Genomic DNA, 21,960 nt, shown 5'->3' with positions numbered 1-21,960 from the left:
AAAAATGATTTTTAAGATTATATTTCTCAAGAACCATTCCTGGTAGCAAGCTATATTAGTCAGGGTCTCTAAAGAAGTAGAATCAACATGAGATATCTGTAAATATGAGATTTATAAAACTGTCTTATGCAACCATGGGTATGCAAGAGTCCAGAATCCATAAGGCGGGCTTGGAGGCTGGCAACTGATGAAGGGTCTAGACAAACTCCAGGAAGAGGCTCGCTGGCTGAAGAAGCAGTGAAAATTACCTCTTGTCCCTTAAAATTCTTCAACTGATTAGGTCAAATCCAACAGATTGGATTCTCTTGTTTGTGGAAAACACATTCTTAGTTAATCAAAAATGTGATCGATCACAGATGCAATCAACTGACTGACGATTTAATAAACCAGGCTTCTGGTTTATCAAACAGCCATGAATTATCCTTGCAGTAAGGGTTATGTCAGTGCTTGCCCAACCAGAGAGCTGGGCACCATCACCTGGCCAAGTTGACGCCAGAAACTAACTTTCACAACCACTGATTATGATGTCAGCTGTAGGTTTTTCATATATGCCCTTTATCATGTTGAGGATGTTTCCTTCTATTCCTATATTTGGAAATGTTATCAAGAAAGCATGCTGAATTTTATCAAATGCCTTTTCCATGTCAATCAAGATGACCATGTGGTTTTTCCCCTTTGATTTGTTAATGTGGCATATTACATTAATTAATTTTCTTGTGTTGAACCACCTGCTCTAGTTTGCTAGCTGCCAGAATGCAACACACTAGAGATGGATTGGCTTTTAATAAAAGGGGATTTATTTTGTTAGTTCTTCAGAGGAAAGGCAGCTAACTTTCAACTGAGGTTCTTTCTTACTTGGGAAGGCACAGGGTGGTCTCTGCTGGCCTTCTCTCCAGGCCTCTGGGTTCCAACAGCTTTCCCCAGGGTGATTTATTTCTGCATCTCCAAAAGCCTGGGCTGAGCTGCAAGTGATGAGATGAGGTATGCTGAGCTTCTTTGGCTGTGCTACGTTGAGCTCTCTTATTTAAGCACCAGCCAATTAAGCCAACCATCATTCATTGCAGCAAGCACACCTCCTAGCCGACTGCAGATGTAATCAGCAACAGATGAGGTTCATATACCATTGGGTTATGTCCACAGCAACAGAACTAGGTGCCTTCACCTGGCCAAGTTGACAACTGAATCGACCACACCACCTTTGCATACATGGAATAAAACCTACTTGATCATGGTGTATAATCCTCTTAATGTACAGTTGGAGTTGATTTGCTAGTATATTGTTGAGGATTTTTGCATCTATATTCATTAGAGAAATTGGCCTGTAATTTTCTTTTCTTGTAGTGTCTGCTGGCTTTGGTATTAGAGTGAGGTTGGCTTCAGAGAGTAATTTAGGTGTGTTCCTTCCTTTTCAATTTTTTGGAAGAGTTTGAGCAGGATTAGTATTATTTACTCGTGAAATGATTAGTTGAATTCACCAGTAAAACCTGTGGTCTTGGGCTTTTATTTGTTGGGAGGTTTTTGATGACTGTTTTAATCTCTTTACTTGTGGTTGTTTTGATGAGGTCTTCAGTTTCTTCCAGAATAGGTGTAGATTGCTCATGTGTTTCTTGGAATTTGTCCATTTCATCTAGGTTGTCTAGTTTGTTGGCATATATTTGCTTGTAGTATCCTCATATGATCTTTTTTATTTCTGTGGGGTCAGTAGCAATATTCTCCCTCTCATTTCTGACTATATTTGTATCTTCTCTCCTTTTTCTTAGTCAGTCCAGCTAGGGTTTGTCAATTCTACTGATTTTCTCAGTGAATCAACTTTGTGTTTTGTTGATTCTGTTGTTTTTTCATTCTTAATTTCATTTATTTCTGTTCTAATCTTTGTTTCTCTCCTTCTGTTCATTTGGGGGTTAGTTTGTTGTTCTTTATCTAGTTCCTCTGAGTGTGCAGTTAGGTCTTTGATTTTAGCTCCTTCTTTTTGAATATAGGTATTTAGCGGTATAAACTTCCCTCTCAGCACTGCCCTTCACTGCATCCCATAAGTAAGTTTTGATATGTTGGGTTCTCATTTTCATTTGTCTTGAGATATTTACTGATTTCTCTTGTAATTTCTTCTTTGACCCACTGATTGTTTAAGCGTGTGTTGTTCAACCTCAGTAAGTTTGTGAATTTTTCAGTTCTCCACCTGTTATTTATTTCCAGCTTCATTCCATTATGAACAAAGAAAGTGCTATTTATAATTTCAATCTTTTAAAATTTATTGAGATCTGTTTTGTGACCCAACATGTGGTCTATCCTGGAGAATGAGCCACAAGAGAAGTGGGGTGAATGTTCTGTAAACGTCTGTTAGGTCTAGTTCATTTGTCATATTGTTCAAGTTCTCTGTTTCCTTATTGACCCTCTGTCTAGATATTCCATCTATTGATGAGAGTGGTGTAGTGAAGTCTCCAACAATTATTGTAAAGATGTCTATTTCTCCCTTCAGTGTTGCCATGTAAACTGGGGCAAAAATATTTATGCATAAATATTTATGATTGTTATCTCTTATAGGTCAATTGCTCCTTTTATTAATACTTAGTGTCTTTCTTTGTCTCTCTGTACAGATTTGCATTTAAAGTCTATTTTGTCTAATATTAGTATAGCTACCCTCTCTCTTTTCCGGTTACTGTTTGCATGGAATATCTTTTTTCAACATTTCACTTTCAATCTGTTTGTGCCCTTGGGTCTAAAATCAGTCTCTTACAGATAGCATAGAGATGGATCATATTTTTTAATCCATTCACCAGTTCATGTTTTTTTGATTGAGGAGTTTAATCCATTAACATTCAGTGTTATTACTGTAAAGGCAGTACACTCTTCAACTGTTTTATCCTTTGGCATTTACATATCATAAAAATATATATATTTAATGTTTATATTTAAATTTAAATATGATTAGTATGTTTTCATATTTTAATATATATATTATATGTATCTCTTTTTATCATTTTAGTTACCCTTACTGATTGTTCTAGTTTGCTAGCTGCCAGAATCCAATATACCAGAAATGGAACGGCTTTTAAAAGGGGGAATTTGATGAGTTGCTAATTTGCAGTTCTAAGGCCGAGAAAATGTCCCAATTAAAACAAGTCCATAGAAATGTCCAATCAAAGGTATCCAGGGAAAGATTGTTCAAGAAAGCCGATGAAGTTCAGGGTCTCTCTCTCATCCAAGAAGGCACATGGAAAGCTGCTAGCTTTCTTTCCTGGCTTCCTGTTTCATGAAGCTCCCTGGGAGGCATCGTCCTTCTTCATCTCCAAAGCGCTGGCTTATAGACTCTCTGCTTCATGATACTGCAGCATTCTCTGCTCTCTCTGAATCTCCTATTCTCCAAAAAGTTTCCTCTTTTATAGGACTCCAGCAAACCAATCAAGACCCACCCAATGGGTGGAGACATGTCGTCACCTAATCCAGCTCAACAACCACTCTTGATTGGGTTACATCTCCAGGGAGATGATCTAATTACAGATTCAAACATACAGTATTGAATAGGGAATATTCTACCTTTATGAAATGGGATTTTGATTGAAATATGGCTTTTCTAGGGGACATACATCCTTTCAAACCAGCACACTGATATTCTTCACTTCTGCATTCTCCTCCAAACTCTCACCTGTCTTTTCCTTTCAGCTTCCAGGATTTCCTTAAGTATTTCTTGTAGGGCAGGTCTCTTGACAATGAACTCTTTGTTTTTGTTTATCTGTGAATATTTTAAGCTGGCTCTCATTTGTTAAGGACAGTTTTGCCTGATAAAGAATTCTTGGCTAGCAGTTTTTCTCTTTCAGTATCTTAATATACCATACCACTGCTTTCTCATCTCCATGGTTTCTGGTGAGAAATCAAAACTTAATCTTATCGAGCATCCCTTATATGTGATGACTCACTTTTTACTTGCTGCTTTCAGAATTTTCTCTTTATCTTTGGCATTTGAGATTCTCTTCTAGTAGATCTATTCAGATTTATTCTGTTTGGAGTATATTGCACTTCCTGGACCAGTATATTGATATCATTCATAAGAGCTGGGAATTTTTCTACCATTATTTCCTCAAATCTGACCCTTTTCTCCTCTCTTCTCCTTCTGGGACACCCATGGCATGTACATTTTTGTACTTTGTGCTGTCGTTCAATTCCCTGAGACCCTGCTCCATTTTTCCCATTCATTTCCCTTTTTGTTCTTCTGTCTATAAGTTTTCAGATCTTCTATCCTCTAATTCACTGTTCTTTTCTACTCTCTTCAAAATTTCTGTTTGTTTGCCTCCATTGCATTTTTTATGTTTTCTATTGTGACTTTCATTTCAAAAATATGGGTTGATTTTTGTTTTTGTTCTTGTTTTTTGCATGCTTTCAAATTCTTCTTTATGCTCACCCAGTGGCTTCTTTATATAGTTTATCTCTTTTGTCACATTTTTCTTCATCTCCTTGAATTGACTTAGGAGATTTGTTTCAACATCATTAATTAGTTGTTTCAACTCTTGTATCTCTTCTGAAGTTTTAGTTTGTTCCTTTGATTGGGCCATATTTTTCTGTTTCTTAGTATGGATTATAAATTTTAGCTGGTGTTGAGGCATCTGATTTTCTTAACAAGTTTATTCTGGAGGTCTGTTTCACTATTGCCTAGGATTTTCTTGTTGATTGGCTTTGTGCTAAAGATCTTTGACACTTGGTTCAATTTATTCTAGACCTTGAGAATAGCTTGTGTTTAACTGATCAGACTTTTTTCAATTCTCTTTCATCTGATTTTAATTCAGGGCCAGAATCAGAATATATGGTACGATATTTGAAATTGCATTATTTGTGCAATTGTTTCACCCCCCAGGTAAAAAGGTTCCTTTTCCCTCTTTCTCCTCCAGGAATGTTGATCTTTTCTGTTTGTTTTCTATTTACTTCTGTATGTTTTTAACATTCATCTAATTACCTCTAACTACTTTTACCTGGAGGTTAATTCTGGAAAGAGGGTCTCCCCAGAGGGGACCTACCCAAGTTCTTTTTTCCCAGACACAACAGGCCTAGAACCCATGAAGGGTGTGTGGATCAGTTCCAAAGTGCCAGTCTTTATGACATTTCCCTGATTCTATGCTTTCCTGTCATACCTAGCAGATGGAGCTCCTCAGCCAACTGTTCCCCACAGTCCTAAGGTGGCACTGCACCTTTAATTCTCAGCCAACTCTACTCCTGCTGGGTGCGTGGTTAAGACAGAGTTTGCTGGCCACTTTTGATGGCCAGAGTGGGTTGAAACTGTTGTTCAAATCCCAGACCATGGGATCTGAGTCTGAATTATTTAAACAATAGCTGTAAACTGTGCTGAGCCTTAGACCTCCCCTCCTTCATGGGGGGGAAGAGCCACCCTTCAGCTACCTGTTCCCCCAAGGAGCTACTGTGTCTCTCAGTCAGTCCTTCATCTACCACCACCAGGGGCAGATTTGAAATGGAAGCTGCCAGGTCCTTTCTGGCCTGGGCTGGTTAAAACTGTAGCTGTTCTCTTTTGTTGATCAAAAGCCGGAGTTGGATGGAATCTTAAATAGGGCACGAGATCTTACTGGTTTATAAAAGTTAGTGTGATGCCCCAATATATTCCAGAATAATTTGGGCAGAGAATAAAAAAGTATTTGCAAAGTCCCCTTGGTGGACTGTGGGGAAAGGAGGAAATATTAAACTTCCCCATCTAGGGAATGACTGACATTCTGGCAAGCAGTGGGGACAGCCAATTCGATAGGCTGAGCCTTCAATCTTGGGGCTCGCCCTTATGAAGCTTATTCTTGCAAAGAAGAGGCTAAGCCTAATATTAACTATGCTTAAGAGTCACCTCCAGAGAACCTCTTTTGTTGCTCAAATGTGGCCTCTCTCTCTAAGCCAACTTGACAGGTGAACTCACTGCCCTCCCCACTATGTGGGACATGACTCCAGGGGTATAAATCTCCCTGGAAATGTGATACTTGACTCCAAGGGATGAGCTGGGACCTGGCATCATCAGAATGAGAAAGCCTTCTTGACCAAAAGGGGAAAGAGAGAAATGAGACAAAATAAAGTTCCAGTGGCTGAGGGATTTCAGAATTGAGAGGTTATCCTGGAGGTTATTCTCACACATTATATAGACATCCCTTTTTAGTTTATGGTGTATTGGAGTGGCTAGAGGGAAGTATCTGAAACTGTTGAGCTGTGTTCTGGTAGGCTTGATTCTTGAAGAAGATTGTTTAGCTATACAGCTTTTGCAATATGACTGTGTGATTGTGAAAACCTTGCTGATGATGCTCCTGTGATCCAGAGTATGGACAGATGATTAAAAAATAATAATAAATATGAAAAAAGATAAAAATAAATTAATAATAGTGGGAGATAAAGGGTGAAATTGGGTAGATTGAAATACTGTGGGTCAGTAGAGGGAGGGGTAAGGAGTATGAGTTCTTTTTTTTCTTTTCCTTTTCATTTCTTTTTCTGGAATGATGCAGATGTTCTAAAATTTATCATGGTGAAGAATACACAACTATGTGATGATATTGTGAGTCATTGATTGTATAATATGGTTGGACTATACGTGTGTGGATATTTCTTAATAGAAATATATTTTTAAAAAGCTAGAGTGAGTGCCTGGCCCTGCCCCTTCCCCCATTTTCCAAGGTAAGATCTGCTCTTCAACAGACTTCTCCCTCCTGCCCCAATAAGTTACTGCGTTTCTCAGTAAGCCACACTTCTGCCACTGCCAGGGGCAGGCTTGAAATAAGGGCTGCCATTTGCTTTCTGTCTTGGGGTGGTTGAAACTTTAGTTGTTCTCAGAGCTGTAGTCCAGCATCCCAACTTCACTAATCAAAAGCCAGTGTCAATGCCCAGTTCTGTCTTCCCCTTTTCTTGGAGAAGAGCTATTCCTCAGCAAACTGCTCTCTACCGCCCCAGGAAGTCACTGTGTCTCTTTATTGGCCCTGTTTCCTTCCCTACTGGGAGCAGGATTGAAACAGAGCCTGCCAGTGCTTTCTGTTCTGGATGGGTTGTAAATTTAGCTGTGCTCAGAGCTGGTTCCCAGTAGTCTGAATTCTCTAATGAGAAGCCACAATCGTACCTGCCTGAGTCTCCCTCCCACCCCCTGGTCCAGGAAGAGAGGGCTCCTATTTCCAGCTAGATAGTGGCTCCTGAGGCAGCTGCTGTGCCCGTGGGGGATGAGCACAAGCATCCACAGTGTAGACAGGTCTACTCACAGCTCTTCACTGCAATCTATCTGTTTCTTCCTACGACTCTTCCCTGGAAGGTCTGTGGTGTTTTTCTGGTCTCCAGAGCCCCCCCAAACAGTTGTTTCAGACAGTTCCTGGCTGTTTACTTCTGTGATCCCAGCCTCTGACATGCAATCTTAGAACTCCCTACTCTGCCGTCTTTGTGGGGGGTGGGGGATGGGGCCCCAATGATTTTTGACAAAGGTGTAAAGACAATTCAATGAACTCAGCATAGTCTTTTAAAAAAATGGTTTTGAGACATTTGAGTATTTATAGGTAAAGAAAGGAACCTTGACCTAATCCCTACATATTATACAAAAAAATTAACTTAAAATTGATTATAGGTCTACGTGTAAAAGGGAAAACTATAAAACTTTTAAAACAAAACATAGAAAATATTTGTGGCCTTGGGTTTTTTAATGGGATTTTATTGAGATCTATTCACCTATCATATAATCATCTACAATGTACAATCAATGATTCACAATATCATCATATAGTTGTGCATTTATCACCACAATTAATTTTTGAGCGTTTTCACTACTGAAAAAAAAGAATAAAAATTAAAAAGAACACCAAAACATCCCATACCTCTTTTCCCCCTTGTTATTTATTTGTCTTTATTTTCTTATCCATCTGTCCATATACTGAATAAAAGGATTGTCAGTCTCAAAGTCTTCACAATCACACCGTCACATTATGAAAGTTATATAGTTATATAATCATCTTCAAGAACCAAGTCTATTGGATTATAGTTCAACAATTTCAGGTATTTCTTTCTAGCTATTCTAATACACTAAAAACTAAAAAAGGACATCTATATAATGCATAAGAATAGCCTACAGAATGAACTCTCGACTCTATTTGAGATCTCTCAGTCACTGAAAACTTATTTTGTTTCATTTCTCTTCCTCCTTTTGACCAAGAAGGCTTTCTCATCCCATGATGACAAAGCCAGGCTTATTCCTGGGAATGATGACCCACATTGCCAGGGAGATTTATACCCCTGGGAGTCATGTCCCACGTAGACAGGAAGGGCAGTGAGTTTACTTGCCAAGTTGGCTTTAAGAGAGAGTCCATCTCTGAGCAACAGAAGAGGTTCTCTGGGCATGACTCTTAGGCGTAATTATAAGTATGGCCAATTGATTTTTGAGAAGAGTGCTATATCCACTCATTGGGGGGAAATATTCAACAACTGGTGTTGGTAAATCTGGATATCCTTATACAAAAGAATGAATGTGGGCCCCTACCTCATCCCATATACAAAGATCAACTAACAATGCATCAAAGATCTAAATATAAGGAAAAAAACTATAAAATTTCTAGAGAATACATAGAGGAATATCTTCAGGACTTTGGATCAAATAATAGTTTCTTAGATTTAGACTATATATGAGCAACAAAAGAAAAAATAGATAAGTGGACATCATCAAAATTCAAAACTTTTATGCTTCAAAGGAGTTCATCATGAAATTAAAAATACAACCTAAAGAATAGAAGAAAATGTTGGCTATAGCTTTGACCCTAAGGAATGTTAAAGTAAAATGAGAGAGAGAAAGGGACCCGGTGATCCAGAGACATTAGTATTCAGACAAGTTTATTTTCAGCCAAGTACAAAATTATGTACTAGAAAGAAAGGTGATAAAAGTTGTTTGCATGCAAAAGCTATACAGTGCAAAAACAAGTTCCAGGAAGTAAATACTTCTAACACTAGGATGTTAATTTCCCTTAAGCAAGTCTCTTCCACACCTCATTGTGCTTTATCTACATATCTCAGCTTCTATTGAAGTTCCAGATCCTGAAAGCTCAAATCTGCATTTCCTCATAGACTTGTGTCTGCAAGCTTTAGGTTAAACAACAATCTTTTAACCCCTATAAGAAAATATTTGGAAACCACATATCTGATAAGGGTTTAATATCCAGAATATATAAAGAAATCCTACAACTCCACAGCAAAAAGGCATACCCCAATTTTAAAATGTGCAAAAGGCTCAAATAGCCATCACTCCAAAAAAGGTATACAAAATAACCAAAAGTGCAAGAAAATATGTTCAACATCATTAGCCATTAGGGAAATGCAACTCAAAACCACAATGAGATAGCATTTCAAATCAGCTAGAATGGCTACTGTTATAGCAAAACAACAGAAAATTACAGGAATTGAAAGAAAGGATTCAGACAGATATTTGCACACAGATGTTCATGGCTGCATCATTCTCAATTGCCAAAAGATGGAAGCAACCCAAGTGTCCATCAACAGATAATTGGATAAACAAAATGTGTACCAGAAAATGTCTTTCTTTTTTCACACTTGGTTCGTAGACTGGATGCCATTTTCCTCCAGAATCTTGGGGTCTTTTCTTTATTGGCTTCTAGCTTCTAGTTGCACTTACAGGAAAGAAAGGAAAGGGAGGGGAGGGGAGGAATCATCTGGAAGGAAAGAAGAAATTATGTCAGTCTTTGTAGTTTATTTTATTGTCTTCTCACAAAGCTTTTGGTATCTTCTTTCTTCTTGATGTTCTTAAATATCTCTGCAGTGTCACTACATGTGGGTATGATTTTACTCATCTTGCCATTACCAAATTCTTTCAAATATTTTCTTCCTCCCTCATTTTCTTTGTTCCCTTCTGTTGGATCTTCTATGTCGTTCCTCTGTCCCACACACATGCACATGCACACAACTGCCCCAGGTGTGTGGAAGGGACTACCTCAGTAATGGTCACCCAGACTCTTTCTAATCTTTGTATTTTTCATGAACTGGAAGTTCCTCTTTTTATATCTCAGAATATCATTTCCATTGCTTTTATTTCTTCAGAAACGTTGTTTAACTTGGAAATGTTTAGAAGTTTAAATTGTGGTGCCCTTTCTTGTTCTGGTGGTGTTAAACTTCATTAAGTGCATGAAAGATGTTCAATATCATTAGTCATTAAGGAAATGCAAATCAAAACTACAATGAAATACAACGTGTGATGGTTTGAAGCTGTATGTACCCCAGAAATGATCATGTTCTTAAAGCTAATCCATGGGGTGTGGGTCCATTGTATGTAGGGTCTTTTTGTGTAGGATCTTAACTTGAGTTGTGACCTACCTCATTTAGGGTAGTTTTTAATTCTCTTCTTGGAGTCCTTTATAAGAGGATAAGAGACAGAGAGAAGATAAGAGACACAGAAAAGAAGCCCCAGAGAAACTGAGAGAGAAAGACAAACAGAAAACAGAAACAGAGAAAAAGCCATTAGAGCCAGAAGCTGGAAACAACAAAACCTGGGAGAAAAACGAGAGACCTACATATGTCACCATATGCCTGGAGAATCACTTGTAGCCAGTCTTTGAGGAGAAAGCATCACCTGTTGATGCCTTGATTTGGACATTTATACAGCCTCAGAATCATAAGCTTGTAAGTTAATAAACCTCCATTGTAAGAGCCAACCCATTTCTGGTATACTGCATTTTGTCAGCTTTAGCAAACTAAAATAACACTTCATACCTAGTAGGCTATGATAAAAAAGATAGACAGTAACAAGTATTGGTGTGAATGTGGAGAAACTGGCACTTTTATACATTACTGATGGAAATGTAAAATGGTACATAACTCTAGAAAACAGTTCCTCAAAAGTTAAACATGGAATTATCAGCAATTTCATTCAAGTTATATACTCAAGGGAAATAAAAACATTATGTCTATATAAAAAATTTCTACATAAACCTTCAGAGCAGCATTATCCATAATAGCCAAAAAAGTAGAAACTCAAATGCCCATCAACTAATAAATAAAATGTGGTATGTCCATACAATGGAATATTATTCAGCCATAAAAAGAAGTGAAATACTGATATATGTTACAACATGAATAAATCTTTAAAATATTTTACTAATGGAAAGAAGCCAGTCACAAAAGACCACTTATTGTATGATTCTATTTATATGAAATATCTAGAATAGGAAAATCCATACAGACAGAAAATGGAGTAGTAGTTCCAGGGACTCGGGGGAAGGGAAGATGGGATGTGACTACTAATGGGTATGAGGTTTCTTTTAAGAATTATATTGTTGGTGATGGTCTCACAACCCTGTGGATATACTAAAATTACTGGATTGTGTGCTTTAAATGAGTGAATTTTGTGGTATGTGAATTATATCTCATTAAAGCTGGTAAAAAAAAAATGGGAAGGAATGACTCTCTCTGCCCATTGCTTTGTCTTAAGGTACTGGCCCCATCCTGTTATTTTCTCAGCTAGTTCCCCCTTTCCATCCCTCATTTCCATGATCATTTTATAGTCTTGGATCCTGCTGTGTCTTATGAATCCTAAACTAATTTGAAACCTTAATGGGCCCCTAGGGCTGTGCCTGGTCAAAATTAAAAGCACAAGAGACCTCATGTCTCTGCTCTCACCCTTCAGAACACTCAGGGTATGTTTGCAATTTATATTCTGCTATTTTCCATGTTTGTGTTTGAAAAGACATCTTATATGTGTCACATCCCTTTTTTTTTTTTCCAGAATACTTTCATTCTTATCAGAGTCTTGCACCATAACTGAGACATGTGTCAGCAAGTGGTAGTGTTCTAGTCGAAGGTGGGGCTGACCCATGGTTTTATGGCTTACAAATTATGAAGCCAGGATCTAGGCCCAAGGGTCCTAGTCCCTAATCCCACACTTTGTCTACTCTCTTTCTCTTTTGAATGCTTGATATTAATCTTTGGTAAAAGTAGCTTTTATAGTTTAGAGCAGTACTAATTGTATACTTAGCATCTTGTTGACCCACTGTCAGCTTCAGTCTTCCAGGTTAATCACCTATCAAACCACACCAAGTAGAATGCCTCTGTACTTTAGGATCTGAGTTTAATTCATTGACATTTTCCCCCAGTGCCTAGAAAGCTGGTGAAAACCTTGCTACAATTTTTATGTAGAGGTTAAATTGTTTTTTTACAGTTCTTTGGTATATAGTATTATTACTTCTTGTTCTCTAAAGTGGATAATCTTCTATAAGCCTTCACTTGCCTGTGTGATGGGAAAAGCAACTAGTCTTATTTTGGGCAGCGCTTCCATCTCCCCACGGTAGTACAAGAGTCTCAGGATTTTCTATATCCTAGAACATTTAAGGAACAGATCTCTAATCATCTGTCTACGCTGTTCACCACCTATATGGTCCTTTGAAGACAAACAGCTCCACTGGTTCCATGGGATGCTTAAGCACCGGGGACTTTGCTGAGACTGAAAGCCTTCGGATATAGTACTGAGTCTTGTTGAATATTCTGTTCTAAGCTGCCTTCCAGAAAAAAGGCATGCAAGACACTGTTACTGTAGAAACGACCACACATACATGTCTCTACCATCTGAGGGGAGTTCCTCAAAACTTTGTCTCTTATTGCTGGGTTGGCCCACTTCTTTACTGCCAATCTTTGGAGCCCCTCCCTGCGAGGGTCCTAGAGGTAAAGGAAATTGTTAGTCTTCTCCCCAGCTCCCCCCACAAAAGCCCTATTGGTGGCTATCTTTTAGGTACTGGATAACTTGTGCTTTTGGCTCTTTACAACTTTAGCTCTAAAGCTCCTGAAGCAAGGAACACAAAGATGTGGCTGTGTTCTTGAAGGGGAAGGGATCAGTACATATTTCAATCTTTCCTTAATATCTCAAAATACTATTGAACTCATTAATATCTGCAAACTGTAACAGTACCTAGAATGCATAAAGGCTTTGTGACATAAATTCTAATGGATGTGCTCTCATGAGTAGGTGAGGAAGGGTAAACCTAGGATTGCTGACTTTTTGCCTTTAAAATCCAAGAATCTTCTGTAAAGATACTAAATCCCTTCAAAAATAGAACATAGCCCAATTTCAGGTTCATGTACTGTGGCCTAGAATAAATAATTGCATACATAGTTTGGTTACAAGATAGATGGCTGTCTGTTTCAGATTTGTAAATACATTTGACAAGAGCATCAGCATCACAATGGATGGGAAAGTTTATGAAAATGTCACCAGTCACAATGCCAGCAAATATCATTTTTTCCCTTCTGGCGTGTAAGTACCAACACTCTGCTCCAAAGTTGGAGGATTTTGTGTCTTTTCTTTAAACAATATATTCAAATGTTTAATAGCAAGAATGCTAACTTATGTTATTCTTTCTTTTAATAGAAAATCCTTCAACATAAACCCAGCAGTGTTTCCGTCACAATGTAAAACTGAATTCAAAACTCCTAGCCTTGAATTCGGTGGTGCATACACATATGTAATAAAAAAGGTTTGTAACTCATCACATTACCTCAAAGATGCTACTTAAAGTTTAGTGGTATGAGCCCTTGTAAACACTTAGGATATGGGAATGATTTAACAAGTGTAGTATTAGGTTACATATTTTAAATGGCCTAAGGTTAATTCACCACTAATTCTTTAACTTATCATTGACTTAAGTTAACCATTAGAATAAAACTCAACAGATTGATTTACTCTGGCTGGAAATTCATATTAACTGGTCTCTGATGCTTCCTTAGGGACTATTAACATGGCTCTTAGAAACTTTTAGTTCAAAGAGACAGCAATATTTTAAACAAACCTGAAATGTGTTCAAACTTCCAATATGTTCTCTTATACAAAAGGAAAATTAGAGTGGATGTATTTCCATATCCAACCAAGGACACTCTATCATCATGTAAAATGCAGTGTTGGATATCTGTTTAAAATACATACTTAAATCGTATGACATAACCCTAGAAGGTCAAACTCAGTTTGCCTGTTAAAAAAATGTTTATTCTAAAAGCAATATAGATTTTAATTTCTCCTCCCCATTTGCCGTTTTGTTTTAGAATGAAACCCACACAGACTGCCCTGCCTGGGAAGGCTTTACAGACATCTCACCCAACACAGTTAGCATGGCTCTGCAAATCCCACAGTACTTCCTCCTCACCTGCGGTGAGGTGGTCTTCTCTGTCACTGGATTGGAGTTCTCATATTCTCAGGTCTTTTGTTAATTTTTTTTTTTTACTACTACTCCTCTCCTACACCCCTGCCTTGGAGTTGATTTAAAATCTGCCTGTGTTTCAGTTTTAAAAATTTCTAGAAAGCACGATGGTATCTTCCACAGAGTAAGGTCTTTGAGGTCACTGTTGGAACTAAACCATGTCTCTTACCAAAGGTATGTTCAGGTCCCAGCCCCTGGTCCTGTGGGTAAGAAACGATTTGTAAAGTAGACCTTTGGAGATGTTAATAATTAAGGTGGTCCCAAACTGAATGAGGGTGGGTCTTAACCCAATATGACTGAAGTATTTATAAGCATGGGAAATTGGACACAGAAAGAAAAGCCATAGGGAGCAGCCAGAAGTTGGTGGAACACAGAAGAGAAAGGTGAAGACAGCTGTCGTGTGCATTGCCATGTTATGGAAAATCTAAGGAATTCCAAAAATTGCTGGCTAGCCAGAAGATATTGACCCCAGGAAGAAGCCAACCTTCTACCCTCTGAAACTGTGAGCCGAAACATTCCTATTGTTAAGCTAACCTACAGTATGATATTTGTTTTAGCAGCTAGGAAACTAAAACAGTTTTTGGTACTGGAAAGGAGAGTGCTGCTATGACTAATACCAAAAATAAAGAAACTGTTTTGGATTTGGTAATGGTGGAGGCTGGAAGAATTGTGAGCTGCTTGATGGAAAAAGCCTAGATTGCTTTGAAGAGACTCTTGGTATAAATGTGGACATTAAAGGTACCTCTGATGAGGCCTGAGAAGGAAATGATGACTATGTCATTGGAAATTGGGGCAAAAAGGCAATCCTTGTTATAAAGTGGCAGGAACTTGGTGAAATTGTGTTCTGATGTCAGATAGAAGGCAAAACTTTTAAGCAAAGGACTTAGATATTTAGTTGAGGAGATTTCCAAGCTGAGTGTGGAAGTTACAGCCTGGTTTCTCCTTGCAGCTTATGGTGAAATGAGAAAAGAAAGAGAGAAACTAAGGGTTGAACTGTTAAACACAAAGAAACCAGAAACCGATAATGTGGAAAATCCTCACCCTATCCACATAGTATGGTCCAAGACAAGAGTGAGAAGCAGCTCTATCAGGAACCTCCCTGAACTTTCAGAAATTGTGAGGGCTCCTTGTGAGGGTTTGTCATGGTCAGCTTCATGCACTGAATGAACCTTAGCAAGAGAGGGTGTGGCTGAACACTGATCCAGTCAGCCATTTCAGAGAAAGTCGAGATTGGAAATGCAGTTATCCAGGAAGGATCTGTGGAATGTTCTCTTATCTGATGGTTTGGACATCCTGGAACTACAAACGAAGCTGAAAAGATTCTTGCAAAATCTGTATGAACAGATGCAGTGCCTGAGAGGGACAGAGAAGGGATGACTGAAGGAAAAACAACTTCAAGGGCAGAAGTGTGGAAGCTGAGGTCTGGATGGAAGAGATCTCCTTGGATCCTGAGAACAGGCCCACCCACTTGCATGGAAAGGGTGGGTCCAGCCCTGGCCTTGGAGGGCCAGACATCTGCCCCAGTAGTTGCAGTGGGCAGGCCTCGTGACCCATTGTTCAAGAAGACTGCCACCACCCCAGTGCTTGGAGATTGTGAGGCCTTCACCTCAGTATTCTGGGAGAGCATGGCTGCTGCGCAAGCATTTGGAAGGGGTGAGGCTGCTGCTTCACCAGGCCTTGTGGACAAAACACTGATCCATAGATGACTCTCAGACCAAAATCCAATGGAGTTTGCCCTGCGTGGTTTCAGGTTTGGGACCTGTGACTCCTGTTTTCCTCCCAGTTTCTCCATACTGAAATGAAAATATTTATCCTGTGCCTAGCCCACCTTTGGACATTGGAAGCAGATAATTTGTTTTCTAGTTTTCCCAGTCCATCAGACAGAGGAATTTTGTACCAGGGTGGACCACAGCCATATCTAATTTTCATGAGGCTTTATACTCAGCATTATTACTAAAATGACTTAAGATTTGGGGGATGTTGTGACAGAATGAAAGTATTTTGCATGTGGAAAAAATATCTTTTTGGAATCCACAAAGTAGACTTTTAAGGATTGAATCATGCCCCCACAAAAGGCATAGTCAGATCCCAGCTCCTGGTCTGTGAGTGTGAACCCATTTGTAAATAGAATCTTTGACGTTGTTATTAGTTCAGGAGTGCCCAAACTGAATAAGGGTGGGCCTTAATACAATATGGCTGACATCTTTATAAAGCAAAGGAAACTGGACATGGATGGAGAAGCCATGGGGAGCAGTCATAAGCTGGAAGTCAATGGGACCTGAAAGAGAAAGAAGAAGACAGCTGCATGTGCATTGCCACATGACAGAAAAGCTAAGGAACCCCAAATATTGTTGGCCAGTCAGAAGATTATGATCCTGAGAAGAAACAAGTCTTTTAGCCCCTGAAACCACAGCTAATAAATTAAGCCAACCTACTCTATGGTATTTGTTTTAGCAGCCAAAAAACAAAAACAATCATGAAGTCTTGTCTTCATTAAACAAAATTATCATTCTGTTTAGCTTCATGAATACATATATACACATATATGCATATAGTCACACAATGTTACACTATAAATTTAGAGTCTTAATTAGGAAAACACCATATCAAAGATTCTACCAGGGTCATCACGAGAGACTCTACATTCCAAAGCAACCAAGTGTTATTAACTATTGTAACACTGTTCTTTACAAATGTCCTCAATATCTTAAAGGTTCAGTTGAGATTGCTTTGTACCTTCCAGTAAACATACTGATTAAAGCCCGACTTTTAAAAAAAAGAAGTTTAAAAAATTATTATTGCTTTTAAGACTATTAGACCAATGAAGCAAATTTTTCCAATGCCTAAATTAGAGCTTAATTTCGAAACTATTTTATCTAAACTATGGATATATTTCATTGTATCCACACAATGCCTAATAACTTCATTTTTTAAGGCAAGGACTGTAAATATGAGTTGGACGATACCATTCTGCATTGATCGTATAGTCTGATAAAGGACATGACTGTAACACAAGTGGCAAGAATTCAAAGAGAGATCTTGGTGAAGTGGCAGAGAAGCTCACAGAAGAGCAAACTTACAGTCCAGAGATGAGATTCCTGGACTCATCTTCCAGGAATCAATGTTCCTGGAAGGAACAATGAACATGTTCATTGGAAGACAATGTTATACTGGGTGGCTTTGCTTGAAACTCTTCTGTAAAGATAAAATCAGTCCCCATGTAGATTTTTCTATTTAGCTAAGATAACAACTTTGCAGCTATGTGGAAGGAGAGAAACAAGGGACTTTTTATGGTTATACCAGGTGATTCTTGGGACTCTTGATACCCAAGTGATTATTCTTTTTACATTTAAACTAAACTGGCTTTTAATATGCATTTTGAGGAGTTGACTACTTAATTAAATGAGTCACTGAGTCATGTTCTCCTAGTTTGAGGTTACAATCTAGAATGGAATTCACGTTATTTTGCTTCCACAGGCTCCTTCCAACATGAAGTCGGTGCTTCAAGCTGGATGGCTATTGACAGTGGCTATTGGCAACATCATTGTGCTTATCATCGCTGGGGCAGGCCAATTCAGTGAGAAGGTACTGGGCAGAAAAGGAGATCATACAGACCTCTGTCATATCTGTGCATGGTCATCATGATGACCATCCCTAACCTTCTCTATAGGTACATGGTCCTCTGGGCTAATGGCAGATGAAACCATCTGACCTACCAGATGGGGCTATTGCCAGATAGCCTTTATGGCAATGTGCGTATTGATTCTTCTTATTTCCACTTAGTATTATACAGTTAGGTTTTGAAAACCAAAATAACTGCATTGCATCAACATGCATACAACTTAACATGGTTTACTATCAAAGAGGCAAGAGCTCTCCTAGCTTCGATGAATGCAGCTGAATGGCTCCAAACCCATTATTTTATCCAGAAACATTCAGAATACCCAAAGTTAAACCATTCTAGAGGTTGTTGTAAATTTTTCCATTGAAAACTAAAAAGGGGTCTTTTCAGGTTCTCAAATTCTTTTCTTCAGCACTTCAGTATATCTACTTCGTAAGAAAGTGGTCCCTTACCGGTCAGTCCTATTACTTCCCCCAGTGGGTCTCATCAGAATGTGTGCTAATGCGGGGATCTTATGGGTTCCAGGTGTTGACAAGGGTAGAAATAACCAACGGGTCTTTGCTTGCTTGGTATAGTTCAGCGCATTCTTTCCCCTCAAGGATCCTGCTTCAAGTTGTCCTGGCCCACAGCTTCCCAGAGGCCAGCCATATGTGTCCTAAGGCTGGGACGTTTCATTCATTTTCTGTCATCTTCCCCAAGTTTTGTGCTTTTGGATCCTGGTGGTATTACAAAAAGTATGTATATCTACTTGGGCATTCAAAAAGAGCTGACCATTATGTACCTATAGCAATAATCAACTATTTTGCATTTGTGGCAACAGCCTACCAGTTTTCCACAGTAATTTAATTTCAAGGTACTTTTCATCTGTAAATGATGAAAAATGTATATGAGCTATCTACATTCGCATAACCTGTACTTTTTTTGTTTTGTTTTGTTTTCTTGCTCCAACTCCAATTCCTTCAAGTGGGCTGAGTACGTTCTATTTGCCTCATTGCTTCTGGTCGTCTGTATAATATTTGCCGTGATGGCCCGATTCTATACTTACGTCAATCCAGCAGAGATTGAAGCTCAGTTTGATAAAGATGAAAAGAAAAAGAGAGCTGAAAAGGATAATCCATATACTGCAATGGGTCCCACGTCCCAGACCCAGATGTGAATGTTAAGAAGTAAGTGAATGATGGTCAAAGTCCAACAAACTCCATGGCTTCTTTCTCCACCCGGCAGGACACTGTTGGACAGCATCTGATGGGGGAGGCTTCAGCATTGTGAACCAAACACGAAAGCTATTTTCTAAGCAGCCAGCAGTGAACCTAAAAAGTCTGGATGGAGTCTTTATTATTATTATTTTTTAAAGTCTTATTTAAGATACACACACACCTCAGCAGGCAAAGTTCTTGCCTGCCATGCCAGAGACCCAGGTTCGATTCCTGGTGCCTGCCCATGCAAAAAAAAAAAAAAAAAAAGTTAAAATGCACACACACACACACACACACACACACACTTTCACTGAATACATACCCTGCATTTAACGCCTTCCTGCCACACAGAATAAAGTTATTTGGGGTTAACTTAACTTTTTGATCCATGTTGTTTGCACTAAAGCCCTCCCATGTTGAATGAGGTAGAGGCCAATGCCAAAAGTGATTCTACAGATTTGGGAATGGTATATAAATACCAGCTAGTATTAATTTATAACTTTACCTTCTGCTGCTGTTTTTGTTTTTAAGTCTTACCTTTTTAAAAATTACATATAATTCAAACGACACTCAGGTTAAGGCCAGTGATGAATTTTGGAGTTTCAATGGTATAAATAAATCCCTGTTCTTAAAAGTAAGTGTCCATGGGCAGGCCATGGCAGGTCAGCAGGCAGAGTTCTTGCCTGCCATTGCCAGAGACCCGGGTTCGGTGCCTGCCCATGAAAAAAAAAGCATGTGTTTTTGGGAAAATAAATCTGTTTTTTGATTCTGAAAGCAGTACATGCTCATTAAAGTTTCTTCAGAAGCATCAACAAAAGCAATCCCCACTTAAATCCCAGGGACATGAGAGAAACATTGGTGTTTATTTCTTCTTGGTTCTATTTTTCCCAGTGTAATACATATCTAGACTTCCCTTTTATTACTAGAGACCTTCTATTTTTATATATGTTTGTATATTTGTATATTCGTACCTGTTTTGGTTTGTTAAAGCTGCTGGAATGCAATATGCCAGAAATGGATCAGCTTTTATAAAGGGAATTTAATAAGTTACAAGTTTACAGTTCTAATGCTGAGAAAATGTTCAAACCAAGGCACCAACAAGAGGTTACCTTCACTCAAGAGAGGCTGATGCTGTCCAGAACACCTCTGTCAGTTGCAAAGGCACATGGCTGGCATCTGCTAGGCCCTTGCTCCTGGGCTCAGTTGTTCTCAGCCTTTGTTTCCTATGAGGGTTCCTCACTTGGCATCTGTGGGCATTCAACTTAGCTCTTCCAAGACACAATTCTGGGTTCTGGCTTGCTTAGCATTTCATGGGAAGGCACTTAGCTGTATCTGCTGGGCTGTGCCCATGTCTAGACATCTGCTCTCTCTGTCGGCACCCCAAGCATCTCCAAACATCCGTGTCTCTGTCAGCTCTGGAGCAACTGTTCTCCAAGTATCTGCATAGGCTCTGAGCTTTCTCAAAAATGTTTCCCTTTTAAAGTACTCTGACAAACTAATCAAGACCCACTCTGAATAGGCAGAGTCATCTCCATCTAGTCAAATGCCACATCCACAACTGAGCAGCCACATCTTCATAGATATAATCTAATCAAAAGGATTTCGATCCTACACTATTGAATCAGAATTAAAGGAAAGGGCATGGATTTTCTGGGGTACACAACACTTTCAAACTATCACAATACATACCATCTTGTACTGTTTTTTTCTGTATTCATGAACATTTTTTGGCCTGAGTAAATATTTTTCTAAAACATTGTAAACAATACCTAATTTATCCTATGGATATTTCTCATTTAACTATTCCCAGGTATCTGACACAGGATGATTCATCTTTTATAATCCCATAAAAACAAATGGCTGCTCTTAGATTAAGTGTTCCACAGCTCAGAAGAGTGAAACTGATTCCTGGATTAGGGGAAATACAAACTTATCTTTACACTATTGAGACACAATTGAAGGGTGAGACTCAAAGTCCAGGGTGAGAAATGTATATGTGATCATCAAAAACATTTTTCTGCCCTTAGTGTCAAGTCTGGATTCCTTAAGTGGCAGCCTACAAGGCTCTTTTCTCTCTGGATACAACTTCCTTTCTTCCACTCACTCTGATGCAACCATCACAGAACTCCTTCCCATTCTAGGAATGCATCAAATTCTCGTCTTCAGGCCAAAGACAAAATAATCGAATCCTGAGACATTTATAGTCTAGCCACCCCCTCTTCCACACTTGCCTGAATGTTCTTCATTTTCAAGACTCAGGGCCACTTCCTTCAAGAATTTTCCTGCCTATCCCACTGCCCCCGCCCCCCACCCCCCACCCCCATCGGGTGGTGGCTCCTCTCTGCTCTCCTATAACAGGGTAGCACTTAGGCATCACATGTACCTTAGCATAGTTGAAATAGTCAAGTTTTCTCTAGACTAAAACCTCTCTGTACATCCTGTTCGCCATTAAGTCTCAAGAACATGGTGAGCCTCTGTTTGTTAAACAAACATTTTAAATCTCTTGAGTTATGCTGCAGTAAGACTCAAGGACAGAGAACTGAACAAATGATTGAAATTTAATCAGGGTATAATTTGAAGAAGTCTAACAAATTATAGTGTGAAAGACTAGATATAAGGGCCTACTAATTTGGCCACTCCACTGTATCTACCCTGTAATTTACATATTGTACCTCAGGTGGAGGAAACCAATTCTTACAGTGATGTGCATTCAATTTTGATTGCTTGTTAATAATCAAGAGAAAAATAATCTTGTTTGAGGGTGCCTAGTATACAATGGGCTTCCAAATATTTGAATGAGGAAATATTTCCATGCCCCTCAACTTACTCTGATAATAACCCTATAATTTGCTTTATGTATGGATGGAAATGACACCTACATGACCTTCTTTGGTCTTTTAATGACATGAGGAGGGCAGGGAGGACAGCATGTGTACTTTGCTAATTAGGGTTGAGTTTT

The 21,960-nt window shown here is 38.8% G+C and overlaps 1 protein-coding gene across 1 annotated transcript in view; it reads left to right on the top strand.

Annotated features, from left to right (window-relative positions):
* Window positions 1-19,275, top strand: part of SLC15A1 (solute carrier family 15 member 1) — a 77,403-nt gene extending 58,128 nt beyond the window's left edge. Inside the window, exons 19-23 of the mRNA XM_077158571.1 lie at window positions 13,139-13,246; window positions 13,361-13,466; window positions 14,029-14,181; window positions 17,661-17,768; window positions 18,770-19,275. Of these exons, the coding sequence (XP_077014686.1) occupies window positions 13,139-13,246; window positions 13,361-13,466; window positions 14,029-14,181; window positions 17,661-17,768; window positions 18,770-18,961 (667 nt within the window). The 3' untranslated portion in view covers window positions 18,962-19,275. The remainder of the gene's footprint in view (window positions 1-13,138; window positions 13,247-13,360; window positions 13,467-14,028; window positions 14,182-17,660; window positions 17,769-18,769) is intronic.
* The last annotated feature ends 2,685 nt before the right edge of the window (window positions 19,276-21,960 follow it).

Source organism: Tamandua tetradactyla, chromosome 4 (genome assembly GCF_023851605.1).
Source record: "Tamandua tetradactyla isolate mTamTet1 chromosome 4, mTamTet1.pri, whole genome shotgun sequence".
In the NCBI taxonomy this organism is placed as follows: Eukaryota; Metazoa; Chordata; class Mammalia; order Pilosa; family Myrmecophagidae; genus Tamandua; species Tamandua tetradactyla.
This window is presented reverse-complemented; position numbering and strand designations above follow the sequence as displayed.